Here is a 15,636-nt window from a genome sequence, read left to right as displayed (position 1 = left end):
GTAAGTTTTGCCTATATAAACACAGAGCTGAAAATTAAACTTGAAACCCTTTGTCTTGGCTTCATCCTTCTCTCTCCCAGCCCATCCTTTTTCATTTCCAGACACCCTTTCAGGTGTACCCAGTTCCTCCATGGCTGCTGGACAGCTACAGGTGTTTTACAAAGCAAGTTTGGGATGGTTTCAGTAATAGGGTCTTACTGTGCAATTCTGGGAGATAGCCAAGACCAACGTAACAGCCTGTATTGTTTGGAGGTATTTGAGACCCGACTGTCCAACAACTCAAAAAGAGGTAGGCCGGTCCTGGCACTGGGCTTTGTGTTTGCTAGAACATAGTGTCTAAATGGTGAGGGATAACTACCACAAAGGCGTTTGAAAAGGCTACATGGAAACCTACTACTGTAAAAGCTTCCTGACATATACGTACACACACAAGCATATATAAGAACAAGAATGATGTTACTCTATCATGAGGACGGATTCTCCAATATGCCCAGCTTTTTATGTTTATTTTTTTTTTTAGTATGGATTCTGAGACTTAAACTCAAATCCTCATGCATCTGTGACAAGCACTTTCCCAACTGACTGACTGATGTCCATGATCAGCTGTGGGATCAATTCCATTCACATTGTGTGTGTGTGTGTGTATACACATATATGATATCACATCACTATTAAAAGCAGCAAGTAAATTAACATTAAAAGCTACAACTTTAGTGAGATCTATCAGATTTATCTTTACATTTTGAAAGATTTTTAGATGTCAGCAGAGTGAGGACAGCCTGGCGAGCTCACTGACTATCTTGTGTGTGTGTGTGTGTGTGTGTGTGTGTTTTGGTGCGTGGAACTGGGGTGTAATCACACCTGTGGGCTTATGTGTGGTGGCTAGTGGGTGACATTTGGTGTCTTCATCTAAGGCTCAGTGTGTCACAAAATCTGGAGCTTGCCAGTTCAGCTAGATTGGCTGGCAAGCAGGTCGTTGGGTGTTGGCTTTCTTCCCCCACCAAGCACTGGCATTACAAATGTGCGCTGGCCTGCCTGGCTTTTACCTGGTTGGTAGAGATCCAAATTCAGGTCTTTACATTTTCAGGGCAAGTACTTTGTCTACTGAGCCATCTCCCCAGAGTCCTATTGGCAGCGTGGCTAAAGCACAGATTTCAGAGAAGTCATTAAAGTAACAAGTATCTTCCCTCTTCCAAATTTTCACAATATTTTGTGCGCATGTGTACATCACACGGGTTTTCTCCAAGCCTTGGCTCTTAAAAAAAAAAAAAACAGTAAGTGTTATATAAAGTGGTAGCTGTAGCTCTGCAGAGCCTGGGACATCTGAAGCTGAGCCATGTGTTATGGTAAACAAACAACCCTGAAGTGCCTGTCTTGCTTTTGGCAAGAGTGTTCAGGATTCAGCTGTAAGGCGTTGGAACTCCCACAGAAAGAATTTGGGCAAAGAATAAAAATTCCACTTCTCAGCACGAAACTAGGAAAGGCCCATTAATGGCAGAAACAAAATTACGTATGTGCAAAGGATATGGGGGTGACCTGACTCAAAACTGGAGAAGGAAAATGAGTTTAAATACCAGTAGCTAGTTTTAAAGCCAAGAGGAAAGAGGGATGCATGCTCACAGTAGAAGTGTTTTTAAAAAACGGGGGCTTTGCAGTATTATTATTATTATTTTTAAACTGGGGTGAGTGAGCCAAGAGCCAACAGCCTCTTGCAGCAAGCTGCACCCTCAGCCACAGAAGATGCGTTGGCCTAGACACTCTCTAAGTTGACAGTACTCTTCTTACGAGTTTCTGACCTACAGCCTTACAACACAAAACTGTTGTTTCTGGTATATTTAGAGCAGGAGCTACCTGGTAGACCAAACAGCATACCCAGGTGAAGTCTGACTTAACACTTTTTATGGACCCTCTGAATGTAGCCTGGCAGAAGTTATTTGCCAAACTGTTATTGGCAGCTGTATGTCAAAATTACTCCAGAGACCTGCCCCTTGCTGGGAAGGAGTTTAAACCGCACACACTTAGATTTTGTCAAAGACGAGGCTGGAGAGATGGCTCAGCAGTTAAGAGTACTGACTGCTCTTCCAGAGGTCGTGAGTTCAATTCCCAGCAACCACATGGTGGCTCACAACCATCTGTAATGGGATCTGACACCCTCTTCTAGTGTGTCTGAAGACAGCTACAGTGTACTCATATAAATAAAATAAATAAATCTTAAAAACAATTAAAAAAAGAAATTGCCCTATTTTAGAAAAAAAAAAACCCACCTTTTCTTTCTTTCCTTTCCAAAACAGCTACTAGGATATTGTTCAATGTCTTCAAACAAAGGCTCCTTGACAAATTCCCTTTGGACCCCAAAGCAAAGCAAAGGTTCGTTCTCCCTGGTGAATAGTTCCTCAAAAATGGAGAAAGAATTCTGCCATCAGGCACTTTCTACTTGTAGGCGGGGTTGGTGAGCAGTCCAAAAGTAAGTTTAATTGGTCTCACTCCTCCCAGCTAGGATTCATTGTTGTTGGTTCCTTCTTCACACCCTCTTTTGTTTTTCCTTCCTTTGGCTACCAACATCATTCTCACAAATTCGACTTGTCCTCCACCCCCCTCCCCAGGTGGGTGCCATATTAAAAAGGCACAATTAACCCAGAGATTACACATATGCCTCCAGAGACCTGTGTGCTTTCAGTTCACTCTGCGGTCTCCTGGCAGAAAGCTCTTTTCTTTCTTCTCCATTGTTTATTTATTTTGAGAGAGAAAGGACAAGAAAAGCAAGATACAGAATCAAGGGCAGAGGTTTTATCTGAAAAAAAAATTTCCCAGCATCGAACAAATACAACTGCACCAATTTAGATAGATTCTACAGAGAATCGTGATTTCTGCACCCAAAGTTCTGACACCTTCTGTGGACAGAGGGAGAGCTGGTTTGAGTCAGTGTCTTTTCTCAAGTGGCAAATGACATTGCAAACAGGTCCCCGGGGCTACCTTCCTCACTGGTGGAGGAAGAATGGGTGTGCTCACATGGTGTCAGAGGTCATGGGGGTGTGCAAAGGGAGTGAAGTCAATGGGCAGAAAGGGACACTTTTGTTTGGTGGCTAACCACACCCCAAGTCCTCAGTGACACCTATTAAGATCTTTGTGTGTATTTAAAAAGAATTCATAGCCATTAACAAGAAATGAGAAACTAATGGGTTCGGTAGCTGAAAAGTTATTTTCAGATAGAGATACAAGGGCCTTGGACATACTTCTCTTTGAATGAGTCATCTCTGGGTGTATATATGGAAAGATCTATCACTTCTTAATTCTCTTCTTTCTCTCCCCTTTAGCATGACAATAAATATTAGCTTCAGTAGAAAGCAGGTACTGATATATGTTAAATGAATTTGATGGGTTTTGTTTTGTTTTTGAAGACAGGGTTTCACTGGGTAGCCCTGGCTGACCTGGAACTTGCTATGTAGACTAGGCTGGTCTTGAACTCACAGAGATCCACCTGCCTCAGCCTCTCAAGTGCTGGGGTTACTATGGCCAGCTGTTAAATGACTTTTTAAACCAAAGGATCCACAAGTGGATCTAAAATAGAGATCTCCTATTGACATTTAGACCACCAGTGCTCCGTCTTGCACTGGTCTTGTCTGGCAGGGAAGTGTACTCCTTGCCATTTGGCCCCGCCCCCACTTCCTTCTCTTGCCTGGACAAGTTGATGCTGCCAGAGAGCAGTGCCCAAGCTCCCTGGTTGACAGATGAGCCCAGGAACTGCAGGAAAGAAACAGATGCAACAGGAAGTTCTACTCTCCACCTCTGGCTGCAGAGGAATAATGGCGAACACCTCCTCAAGTGCTTTTGTTTGTTTTTTTCAATGGCCTACACGCTTTCCAAGAAGACAGACAGTCTTGGGGTCTTTCCTTTGAACTAGACAGGTGGATTTGATTTCCAGCCAGGTCTCTCAGGGGAACAATGGTGAGAGCTTAGGCAAACTGGAGACTAGAGCAGCAGGGTTAAACTTTAACTCCCGTCCCCCATCCCACCCAAGAATCCTAATGTGTGGGAAGAGAAGTAGAGAACATTTCCTCCTACCAACACACCCAGGCTTCAGAAAGAACTGCTCTACCGTATTCAAGTGCAAGTTCTGGGCCTGTGCCAGATCGTCCGCTCCTCTGCAGTACGTAATAGATTCTACTCAACAAAGATTCTAGTGCACTCAAGCACTTGGAGGTTAAAGGGCGTTGCTTGCGACGCAATAAAAACAAATTAATATAAGACTTTTTTCTTTATTGGAAGTTGTTTTTTTAAATAACAGTTTGACAAAAGGGCGAGGAGACTCCAAAATGGGCTAGTGAGGCAGGAGTCCGAACTTGGTTCTGTCGGGATGGAACTGCCCTCAGAACCTTGTGTGAAGCTAGACCTGTACATAATCACAGGGGTGGCGGTGGTGGAGGAATGTGGACTCTGAGAGGAGGCTGGCGTGTGTGAAATGACATCCCCAGTCTTTCATATTATATATGTATATATATAAAATATTACATCCAAGGACAACAGTCATTTGTACCATTTCCCAGGGTAATCCGGATGCAGGCAAGGCAAGGGCATGGGGCAGGCGTGGAAGGCGGTGGCGATGGAATGGCTCAGAGAAGTTGTAGGAGCTTCAGGGACTGCAAGAGGGCCCCTGGCTCTGCCGAGGCCAAGTACTGGCAGCAAAGCCAGTCCTCCAGTTCCACACCCCGCCTTCGGTCCACCGCCTTCTCAGCAAACTTCATCATCATCAGTGCTCGCTTCATGTCGATCCAGTTGTGCAGAGTGTTACACAGTACCTCCTCTGACGTGCACGGCTGCTCCACCAGCTCCCGCCGTGGCCCCCACAGCAAGCACTGCAGCACCCGCTTAGCTTCACCTATGCGGATGCGCTTGATGGGATCAGCCTCAAGCAGTAGATGGGCGAGTTGCTGCAGGCCGGGAGAGTAGAGGGACAGTGTGGGCAGCGGGGGTAAGTCCTCCCGCCGGTAGTCGCGCTCCCGGAGCTGGGCTCGCACCTCGAATGGGTTGGGCTGGTGGAGCAGCTCATAGATGAGGATGCCCGTCTGGAACTCATCAAACTTGCGGTACTGGGAGGCAGACACGATCTCGGGAGCCAGCCGGGCCTGGCTCTTCTTCTGTTGCAGGTTGGTGGTGCCTCCTGGCTTTTGCTTGGCCTTCAGGAAGTTGCTGATGATGAGCCTGGGCAGCTGCTTCTCACCAGGCCCTCCCTGGCAGGCAGTGGTGGCTGCGGGCGCGGCAGAAGGGCACCTGGATGTGGTGGTGGGCACGGTAGGAGTGGCAGAGGGCCCGGGGGAGCTCTGAGGGTTACAGTGCGCCAGCAGCAGGTTCTCCAGACACAGGTCCCGGTGGATGATCCCGTGTTCCTTCAGGTGCTCCAGCCCGTTGCAGAGCTGCAGAAGCAGGAAGCACACCCGGCGCTCGTAAACCTCAGGCTCCGCCCGGTGGCTGGCCATAGAGTCCCGCACAAAGTCGGAGGCAGTCTGGTGCGGTACCTCCCGGGTGATGACCACCACACAGTCCTGCTCCTGGGCAGGGGGCTGTGGGGATACGGCAGGCGCGGTGTCTTTGCTGGATGTGTCAGGGGAGGCAAGCATGCTGGAGGGCACAGAGGCCACAAAGTGGCCGCAGTCTTGCTGGATGTTGAAATGCACCGGCACAGATGGGCTGCAGTATGAGGCTGATTTGGGTTCTGGGGTTTTGCAGATCTGTGGCGAGAAGGAAAAGTGAGGTTAGGAGTGGGACCTGTGGTTCTGTGAAACAAATGACCGGATAGTTGGCATCCGCATATCTTACCTTACATCATACATTAAATATCACTTAAACCGGCGCACAAGAACTTAAGAGTTAGTGCTAAAGCATACAATTCTTAGAAAAATATGGAGGAAATACTGCATCCCTGAGACTCCGGTTTAAGCAGCATTTTCCTTTCTTTCTTTCTTTCTTTCTTTCTTTCTTTCTTTCTTTCTTTCTTTCTTTCTTTCTTTCTTTCTTTCTCTCTCTCTCTCTCTCTCTCTCTCTCTCTCTCTCTCTCTCTCTCTCTCTCTCTCTCTCATTAGATATTTTCTTTATTTACATTTCAAATGCTATCCCAAAAGTTCCCTATACCCTCCTCCCGCCCTGCTTCCCTACCTACCCAGTCCCACTTCTTGGCCCTGGCATTCCCCTGTACTGAGGCATATAAAGTTTGCAAGACCAAGGGGCCTCTCTTCCCAATGATGGCCGACTAGGCCATCTTCTGCTACATATGCAGCTAGAGACATGAGCTCTGGGGGGTACTGGTTAGTTCATATTGTTGTTCCACATATAGGGTTAGGCAGCATATTCTTCTCTGTCTCTGTCTCTCTGTCTCTGTCTCTGTCCCTGTCCCTCTCCCCACCCCCCCTTCTCTCTCAGAGAACTTTAGGGACCATTGGTATTCCTACACTTTTAGGATTTGGCCATATTCTCTTAGACTGCCTTGCTTCCTAGATTTAGGTAAACATGTAATGCCTGCTATATGAAATGGCCCAAGGGCTGACTCATGCAGATGGGTGCAGGAAGCTGCGCTCTGCTCCAAGCCAGAGAGAGCCTTGGCAGCAGGAAGAAAACAGTGCGCTCCCCTGGGAACAGGGAGCCACGGGGCTGGAGGGCATCCTTAGAATTGAAAACAGGAATAAACAAGATGGGTAATCTCAAACTTCCCTGTGGGAGGTGCCCGGGGATATCCACACAGCCACGATCTCTTGATCTATCAGCCATGAGCTCTTCTGCTCATACTGACAGGGTGAGCCACCAGGGGAAAGCTAATATTCCTCAGCGAGCCCAACTCAACTGGAGACTGTCAAACCAGTCCCTTAGATCCTCTTAGACCCCAGTTTCCTTGTAATTACACAGGGAGGGACTGAAGATGGTCTCCGTGCGTCTCTGTCTCTCATCCTCTGCATTTTAAGCAATGCTGCCCAGGTTTAGAGACGAGAAGACAGGTACCTCCCATCTATGGATTATAAAATGCCAGCAGCTGAGGACCGATCATGATGCTGTTTACGAAGGACAGTGCAAGCCACCACCATGCTGCCCACCAATGCTGCCTGTTGTGGATTCTTTGAAATAGAGACAGAAAGACACACACACACACACACACACACACACACACACACACACACACACACGGCAAAGTTTGGTTGCATATACTATTCACAGGCATTTGTTTCTGTTGTAGCTATATAAACCTCATTGCATGGAATTCTGCACTGAAGAATGCATTCAACCTTTGAAAAAAAATATGTTTTTTAAAGCTAACCAAGGAGTGGGTAACATGCTAATGCATACATTTCTCTATTTTGGAGGCAGAATTGAAATTTCAAAAAAGTCTATCTGCCCCAGACAGAAATCACTTCTCGTTGCATTAATAAAGCTGATTTGGAATCTGGGTGCCTTGCCTCAAGGTCTCCTTGCAGCATACCCAGCCACACTGCTTTTAAATGTCATTTGTCTGGAATCCTTAACGAGGGGTGGCTCTGAGGTGTGAGAGTGTGGATGTGGAGTTAGGGGTATCCAAGGACAACTTCCCCTAATCGGTTCTCTCCCTCCATGGTGGATTCTGGGGCTCCAACGCATGTTGTCAGGTTTGTACAGCAAAAGTTTTAACTGGCTGAGGCATCTATCTCTTTGGCTTACACTTTGAAATGAAAGGAAAATCGTGGGGATGCTTGGAACACTTTGAAATGAAAGAAAAATCGTGGGGATGCGCCCTCACAAAAGCCTTGCCTATAAATACTCATGTGCAGACTAGTCAGTGCCTGTCAAGGCCTCAGTAGACAAGTGGAGGATTGTTGCTGGGATCTCTTTATTCATACACACATACACACACACACACACACACACACACACACACACACACACACACACACTGGAGACTCGCATGTGTGGGGCACCGTGTTGCTTATGGGACTTTCACGAAATTAGCTCCTTAAATCCCACAGAGCTCAAAGCAGTAGATGGTTTAAGAGGGGAAACTGAGGCCTTATAATCTGAAACTAGTTACCGGACCAGTAACCTGAGAAGAGTTCTTTAAGTCAAATGTATAGGCTGTGGGAAAGAGCAGACCAGTTTTAAATATCAACTCGGCAACCTTTGACAAGTTACGGGAGATTCTTATCTGAAGTGTCTATACGGGAGCTTCAAATATGGAACTAGCATATATGGGACCAGGCTCCAGTGACGACAGGGCAAGGTTTCTGTGTTCCTGCTCTTTCAGTAACTGATGTCTGTGTGACTTTGCCTTGTCCTCACTCTGCTTATAGAGCCGTATTTAATCTACATTGCTGACACTGAACTCAGAGCTAACATACGATAACCTGTATTTTCTATGCAAGGCTCACTCTGGCTCCCAGCTTATGAACACTAACAGTCCTTGAGCACACTACACTTGTGAATGGAGGGGGTTAAACACCAAGCTCACAGACAACACCCACAATGAAAAGCACAAAATCTGAGAGAGAGAGGCTCTGCATATACTAAATAGAATAATAATTAATAATAATGATAATTGGTTTGAGCAGAAAGCATACACAGAGCATGTCCTGATTCCCCATCAGCTGGAATCACACACCAGGCCATCTCCAGGTTTTCTTGCCCTGCGCATGTCCACAAAGGATGGGAAAGCGTTCTGAGTATTGATTTGTGGGTTACAAATGCCTGTCAGTGGGCAGATTATGTTACAAATATGGAAGCCATAATGCTGATGGCCAGTGGCCTGCATCTTTTGCTCTGTTTTCTCTGTGCTCTGACTGGGGCTATGGTGGCTCCCAGGACTTAGCTTAAACGTGGCAGGTATGGCTTTGGGCTTGGCCCATGGTGAGTCTGCAATGACAAGGTTGCTATGGTGACTATTTTTGCCATGTAGCCATTTGGTGGCGGTGCACAGCTATCCAGAACTGGTTTGCAAGTTCTCTACAACCTCTGAGTCTGGGCCAGGCCCTGGCAGGGCCTGGGAAGGGTTTCCATGGTTGTCTTTTCTTCTAGCTATGAAAGGCTCCAGGCCCAACAAACACAGGAGCCCAGAGCCCCAACGGAGCCACTGACACTTTGCACAGAGCTGCAAATGAAGGAGCTGGGTAAATAGTAACTGAGCTGGATGTATTACAAAACCAGTGAGCTGGGCCTTCAGAAAGACCCCAAGGCACTGTCACCCCCTCCACTGAAGAGCGTTGGCCCAGGAACAGCCACCCAGCCCCCTCCCAAGCCTGGGTGGGGCATTAAGATCCTTCTCCAGTTTAGATGCAGAATGAGGAATGCAGACAAGGATCTCCATCTCTATCTCCCTCCGCAGTTACCCATCTCAATTGCAGGGGACCCTGCCCTTGGTTTGAGCTCCAGAACTTTCCAAAGACTTTGGGCTTGGCTGAAATTTCAGACTTTGTGCCAACTTCTGTCTTGTCTTAAGCTTCAAGAGTCCAGTTGATGCGTGAATAAGGAGAAAGGCCCAGAAGCTCAGACAGCACAGGTCCCATAACTATGAACTGCGGCCCTACATGGCTGAAAGTCAGCTTCTAAACCCACAAGAACTAATGATTTCTCTCTGTTTCTGCCACGTACTCGTGGAGCTGGTGTATAAGAGCCAGTTTGTGCCTGGATATTGTAGGTCAGTGAGTCTGTGACGGGAGGTCCCAGAGCCAGGCACAAGCAGGTGCAGATCTGCTATTGTACGCTGGGACTCAGAAGCAACACTGCATTTGATTTCAGTGTCGGGTCTCTGCTTAACATGCATAGCCGAACAGAGCCCAGGGACACACAGGCGGCTGGGAAGGCGCCCAGCTCCCCCTCCTGTGGGCTCTCAGATGACTGTATTCCGTCTAGACTGCACCGCTAATGAAGTAGAGCAGCTGCACGTGCCGAGTGAGGCTCACAGCTCCTCCATCTCTCCCCATCGCCAGACCAGGCACATTTACAAAGCAATAACGCCTTTTCTAATTACAGTATCGCTTCATGAGTATTTGATGCTGTTCTCCAAACGTCGTTTTTTTCCCCCTATGATTCAGTGGAATGTGGCTTCTCCAGGAAAGTCAACTAGGCATCCTCTGGGACCCTCTTTATTGGAGACGAAAGCTTATTTTCAAGTTTTTCTCCTGGTGGAAACTCCTAATGTAATAAGGAGTAGTGTTTGCTTCTATCATCTTCTGGGAAAGCCTAACTATGTGTTGTGTATTGGGGAAAATTGGCTCTAGATTCCAAGCTACTGGACACAATAACTAATAGATACGTAAAGAGTCTCTGCTCAAGGTTTGAACCCAGAGCTGGGCCCTCCTCTTGGTTCTTACCACGTAATCCCGTCACTTTCTTTGGATTAAGTTCCTTCAAGATTGCCTGAGACCTCCAGGTTTAGCACCAGGAGGCAAGGAGCACACGACAGAAGCAAGGAGAAGAAGACTGGCGGATGAGCCACGCACCAAGTTCTCACGTTCCTGGAACATCTAAACTCCTGTCTGCCTTCTCCTCTCACAAACTCCACACAGTGACCTGGGCGTTCAGTTCATCATGGTCGGATGATTTTTTCCAATCACCCTCTCCCTTCCAGATGGCCCCCGATTTCACACAGGGGCAGTAAGAAACACTTGTGATCACAACAGCAAACAAGGGAGACCCCAGGGTGGCTGAGCTGCTGGTGCAGCCGCAGCTTAGGTAGTGTGCTCAATGCATTTTCACCATGCCATACTCGCAAGTCAAATACTGGGTATTTTAGGACACGGCTTCGGTAGAAGTCAAGAAGCAAATATATTGGACACAGACATCCCAACAGAAAAAGAATGAGCCCTTTATACCGTTTGACTTCAAATGGTGAAGGGACACAAAATGTAGCTTCCCCAGAAGGCAGCTTCTGGGTTCCGACCTGATGTGGCAATGAAGGACTAATACCTTAGGAGCTCTCTTGGGACAGCTGCCTTCTTCCCCTCCTTCCCTTCCTCTGCTCTCTTCATTTCCTGTGGCATTGGTGATTACAGCAGGGGCCTCACCTATACTAAGCTAGTGATTTACTACCGAGCTACATCCCAAACCGCCCACCCCACACTTCCTTTGTAAGACAAGAGTCTTGCTGACTTATCCAGAGGGGCCTGGAACTCACTGTGTAGCCCAGGTAGCCTGCTTGGTAGCTGGGATCACCAAGCCTGGTAGTATTTTCTCATTACCAGTGCCTCCTCTCTTGGCCATAACCTGATTCAAGTCTTCTGTGATCTTGATATCTGTTAACTACATGGAGCATCCTAGTAGCTGACCCTGTACCCTCTTTACAGAAGGGTGGCTTCTAAGTGTACACGGGTCCCTTGAACATGCTCATCAGAGCTCCCAGCCACCTTGTCTGGTGGTATCACACGTTCCTTCAAAGACAAATCTCAAGTAAGATTCACGGCAGTGGCATAGACCCACCACCACCCAAGAATCTAACGGTAACGGTATAAATACCGAGCAAATGTTTCCTGTTGCTTATACTGTTGAGGGCAATGTCTGAGTCTAATGCTCTTGCCTCCATCACTTGATGAACAGGCATCTTAACTATCCATTTCTTCTACTGGATTATAAGCTCCTCAAGGAAGCTCGCGTTCACACCTCTATCTTCCTATCTTTGTGAAATACCTAACACAGAGTTAAAAAAAAAAAAAACTGCCTGAATACTTGAATGAACTCTGCTGCACTAAGCTGTTTCCCATGGCAACCTGAACCACAAACCTAAAGAGTGCCCAGACCATATTTTATACTCATGCTAGGAATTTCACGGCGCTACTTCCCAGGGCCAGGCAGAGAGTGAGATCACCAAGTACCAAGTATAAAGGCAAGCATGCTAAGTAGCCCGCCAAAACTTGGAGAGGTGGGAAGAACCAGCCGGCCAGACCATCAAATGGAAGGAGGGTAGTACCTACTTTCACAGCATAGATGCTGCCTGGGTCCTCAGAGCAGGTGGCACAGTAGTAAATTGCATCCCCCGAGTCACAGCAAGGTTTGTTGCACGTCAGCTTGAAGAGTGACCAGTAATTCTCATTGAAGCGCAGTTCCTTTTTCTGGCCACCCATGAAGAGATCTTCACACTTGGTCACTAGGCGGGCCAGGGATTGTGTGTAGAGGCCCCCAAGCTTGGCATAGGTGCCCTCCTTGCTGCTGATGCTACTCAGCAGGCTGTGCAGCTGAAGCTGGGTGCTGCTGGAGGAGGCCTGGCTGGACACGCTGAGCTGGGATGATGACGTGGAGGTGGCCGCTCTGCACTGGAGACTGGGGCTCCCACAGCCGCCTTTGCTGTTCGCCAGCCCCAGAGCTGGGGCCCAGGGAGCATTGCCTTTGAAAGCTTTCCCCAAAGGCTCAGAAGAGGAGAAGACATGGTGGGAACGGTTTCCAGAGTTCAAGGAACAGTTAAAAGGAGGCTCGTCATGGGCACAAACATTGGTTTCTGAATGGCTTAGGTTCAGCTTGGGACTTGCCGTCCGTGGCTTAGGGGAACCTTGGGTCCAGAAGAAGCCATCAGGGGAAGAGGCGGCACGGCTCACTATCTTTTTCTGGGGCAGAGGAGGAGGCTGCGCAGGACCACCACCAGGGGACACATCCTCTGTGGAGCCTGATGGAAAAGGGACGGGAGCGAAGAGCTTTTTCCCGCTGATGGTGGGTGAGTGGGTGGGTTCATATGATGGACCTAGAAAAGGAAAGCAGAAATCATCAGGCTGGAGATCAATGCCCCTGGCTCAAGTGCTGCAGGATTATTATTTTGGAACTGGTCAAAACAATTTATTTTATCATAAATAAAATATTTTATCTTTTCTCTTTCTTTCCTTCCTTCCTTCCTTCCTTCCTTCTTTCTTTCTTTCTTTCTTTCTTTCTTTCTTTCTTTCTTTCTTTCTTTCTTTCTTTCTTTCTTTCTTTCTTTCTTTCTTTCTTTCTTTCTTTCTTTCTTTCTTTCTTTCTTTTTTTCTTTCCTTCCTTCCTTCCTTCCTTCCTTCCTTCCTTCCTTCCTTCCTTCCTTCCTTCCTTCCTTCCTTCCTTCCTTCCTTCTTTCTTTCTTTCTTTCTTTCTTTCTTTCTTTCTTTCTTTCTTTCTTTCTTTCTATTCTTTTCTATTTCTTTACATGGCATACTCACAGCAAACAAACTGCAAACTGCAATAGTGGTCCACACCATCGGTGAAGTCTCCCTGTGCCCCTCCCTTAGCACTAAGGTCCTTTCAGAGGACTTCTCAGCCAGCAATCTCTCATGCCTGGTCCTGATGTCCCAAATAAATCTGCATGCATGGGAACAAATCATTCTTTGGAACGCAGCTTTTCTTCCCTATCTTGGAGAGATTTAATGTACTTCATCCTCTGAAATAGCAGTGTCGTAATATCTTATCATAGGTCAGCATCGTTTTTTAACTACCCAATCTCTTGATAAGACACTGGGGTGACTCTAAGGCTTCAAGAAAAATGCTGTAAGAGCATTTTTTCACGTAGCTCGAGTTCACTTTTTTAAAAATTCAGGTTTAAGAAAGCATCATTTACTAGGGTAAAAGAACATGCTTCCTACCAATCTTTCATGTCTGTTTTCCCATGACGTGTGGATGTGTTTGTATGTGTACGTGCAAGGACACACATGTGTGCATGGATGTGGATGCCAAAGGTCCACTCTGAATGCCATTTCTCATGTGTCATTTACCCTGCTTTTTCAGAAAGGGTCTCTTAACTGGTGGAATGTTCACCCATTAGGCCAGTAAGCTGGTCAGCAAGTTCCAGGGACAAACCTATCTCTGTTTCTCCAACAGGAATTACAGAGGATATCAGCACACACATGTGTGTGTGTGTGTGTGTGTGTGTAACATGGGTTCTGCGTCTCATGTCTTCACGCCTGCACAGCAGGGCAAACACTTTAATGATTGTACTATCTCTCTAGTCCAAATCTCCCTGTGTTAGTAGTATATAGTTCCTGTTTGTGTTAGCGCGTAGTTCTTTGGGCTTTTACAAATATCTCTGTGATGTTAGAAAAAGGCAAGTATGTAGAAATTTTAGAAATCAGAAGGACCAGAAATTCAAAACCATCTTCAGCCACATATCAAGTTCAAGGCTAGCTTGGGCTACAATGAAGCCCTATCTCAAGATAAAAAAGAGAACCAAATAAACAGTAGACGTGGGGGTGGGTGGCTGTGGCACACTGTCCTCCTTGCCCTCTTTCAGCCTGCAGTGGTTTCTGCTCTTGCTTCCTAGTTTATCAGGATCAAGGTAGCTGCCCTTCCCGCCTGGCCCTGCTTAGCTAAAGGCAGGGATGCTCAGTGAGGGTGTGTGTGTGGTGGGTGTTCCTAGCAGCGAGGCTAAATGAATGACCTATGTTCCTCCCAGGAGGCTTGGGTTAATAAAAAGCAGCAGGGACTAGCAGGCTTTCCATGTGTAGGAACTCTCCCCTCACAATCAGAGCAGACAGTGTTCCAGAACCAGCCAGTGCAAGGCAGGGAGACTATACTGGACTCTGACCTTAGCAAGCTCTACAAACCTCTAGTCCTCAGGTGTCCTTTCTCATGCTTCCCAGGGAGGTGGCTCTGCTTCCACGGACTGGGTTGGTAATGGGGACAAAGTTTACAGGTGATTCATTTCCTCTATATTCTAGCAGAAGTGGAGAGAGGGCTGTTGTTTCCTCATGCAGTGGCTAAAAAAAAGTCAGGGGCAAGGCCACCTGCCTATGAGGCTCCCCAAGTCCAGAAGGCCTCTGCTAGTGAGTCCCTATGTTCAGGAACAAGAAGGCAAGTGCTTTAGATACATCCATTTCCTCATCACATTGCCTTCCGGGTACCAAAAATCAGCCCATGCATTATCACTAGTGCAATGGCTGTGAGGGTTGGGGGTAGAGTGACGTCTGAAGACTGGGCTCGTGCCTAAACCAGTACCTTTGGGGTCAGAGGCAGTGTGCCCAGAGTCAAGGTTGCTTTCCCTCTCTTTCCGAGGTGCCAGTGGATCTGCTAACCAGTCCGTGTCTTGGCTTGTCTGTTCTTTATAAGCCTTGTTCTGATTTCCTAAGCTTGACGGAGTATGTCCTCACCTTTACTGTCACCTATAGTCTCTGGATGTCACCAACATGCCCCCTTATGCTTTTACTAGGGATTGAGGGCAAAGGGCAGGAATAAACTACATTAAAATCTATAATTTTAGCAACTCTCCATTTCAACCTTTCTGAACATGCTTTTTGTCTGACAGTCATCCCAGAAACCTTTGTGTAATTTAATCTCTATGGCTAACTTGTTCCCATCATGCCTCTCTCCAATTCTAGTTCCTACACTGAAGACTGGTCAACTGTCTAATCAGGAACAATGGAGGGACTCTTTAAAAACAAGTCCATCTCACACGCATTCCTTTGATCTCCAAGAAGTATCAAAATGCCAGTTAGAGATCCTGCACTGAAGCAGTGTTCAGGCACCTGAGAGAAAGACTACCCCCCTACCCTGTACTGTGCCCCCATGACAATCCTGTAGGAACTAAATTGGTGGACAGTTTTGACTGGATCTAGATGCTATAGCTGCTTGGGCAAATATGGTAAGTATTAGGCGTTCTGAGTCACGTATGGCACCAAGGATTGGCATGTAGGCTGGTCAAATATGTTTAACATCTTAGATGGTGTGAATGTGTGCTAGGATGCTTCA

At 47.0% G+C, this 15,636-nt stretch overlaps 1 protein-coding gene across 2 annotated transcripts in view; it reads right to left on the bottom strand.

Annotated features, from left to right (window-relative positions):
• Positions 1-4,240: 4,240 nt before the first annotated feature.
• Positions 4,241-15,636, bottom strand: part of Prag1 (PEAK1 related kinase activating pseudokinase 1) — a 52,961-nt gene continuing 41,565 nt past the window's right edge. For both annotated transcript variants that reach the window (XM_011242137.2, NM_172911.3), the window contains exons 5-6: positions 11,916-12,676; positions 4,241-5,726 (exon numbers count right to left, since the gene is read on the bottom strand). In XM_011242137.2, coding sequence (XP_011240439.1) covers positions 4,611-5,726; positions 11,916-12,676 — 1,877 coding nt within the window. In that variant the 3' untranslated portion in view covers positions 4,241-4,610. The remainder of the gene's footprint in view (positions 5,727-11,915; positions 12,677-15,636) is intronic.

Source organism: Mus musculus, chromosome 8, assembly GCF_000001635.26.
Source record: "Mus musculus strain C57BL/6J chromosome 8, GRCm38.p6 C57BL/6J".
Lineage (NCBI taxonomy): Eukaryota > Metazoa > Chordata > Mammalia > Rodentia > Muridae > Mus > Mus musculus.
The sequence above is the reverse complement of the archived record's forward strand: the minus strand, read 5'-3'. Positions and strand labels throughout refer to the sequence as shown.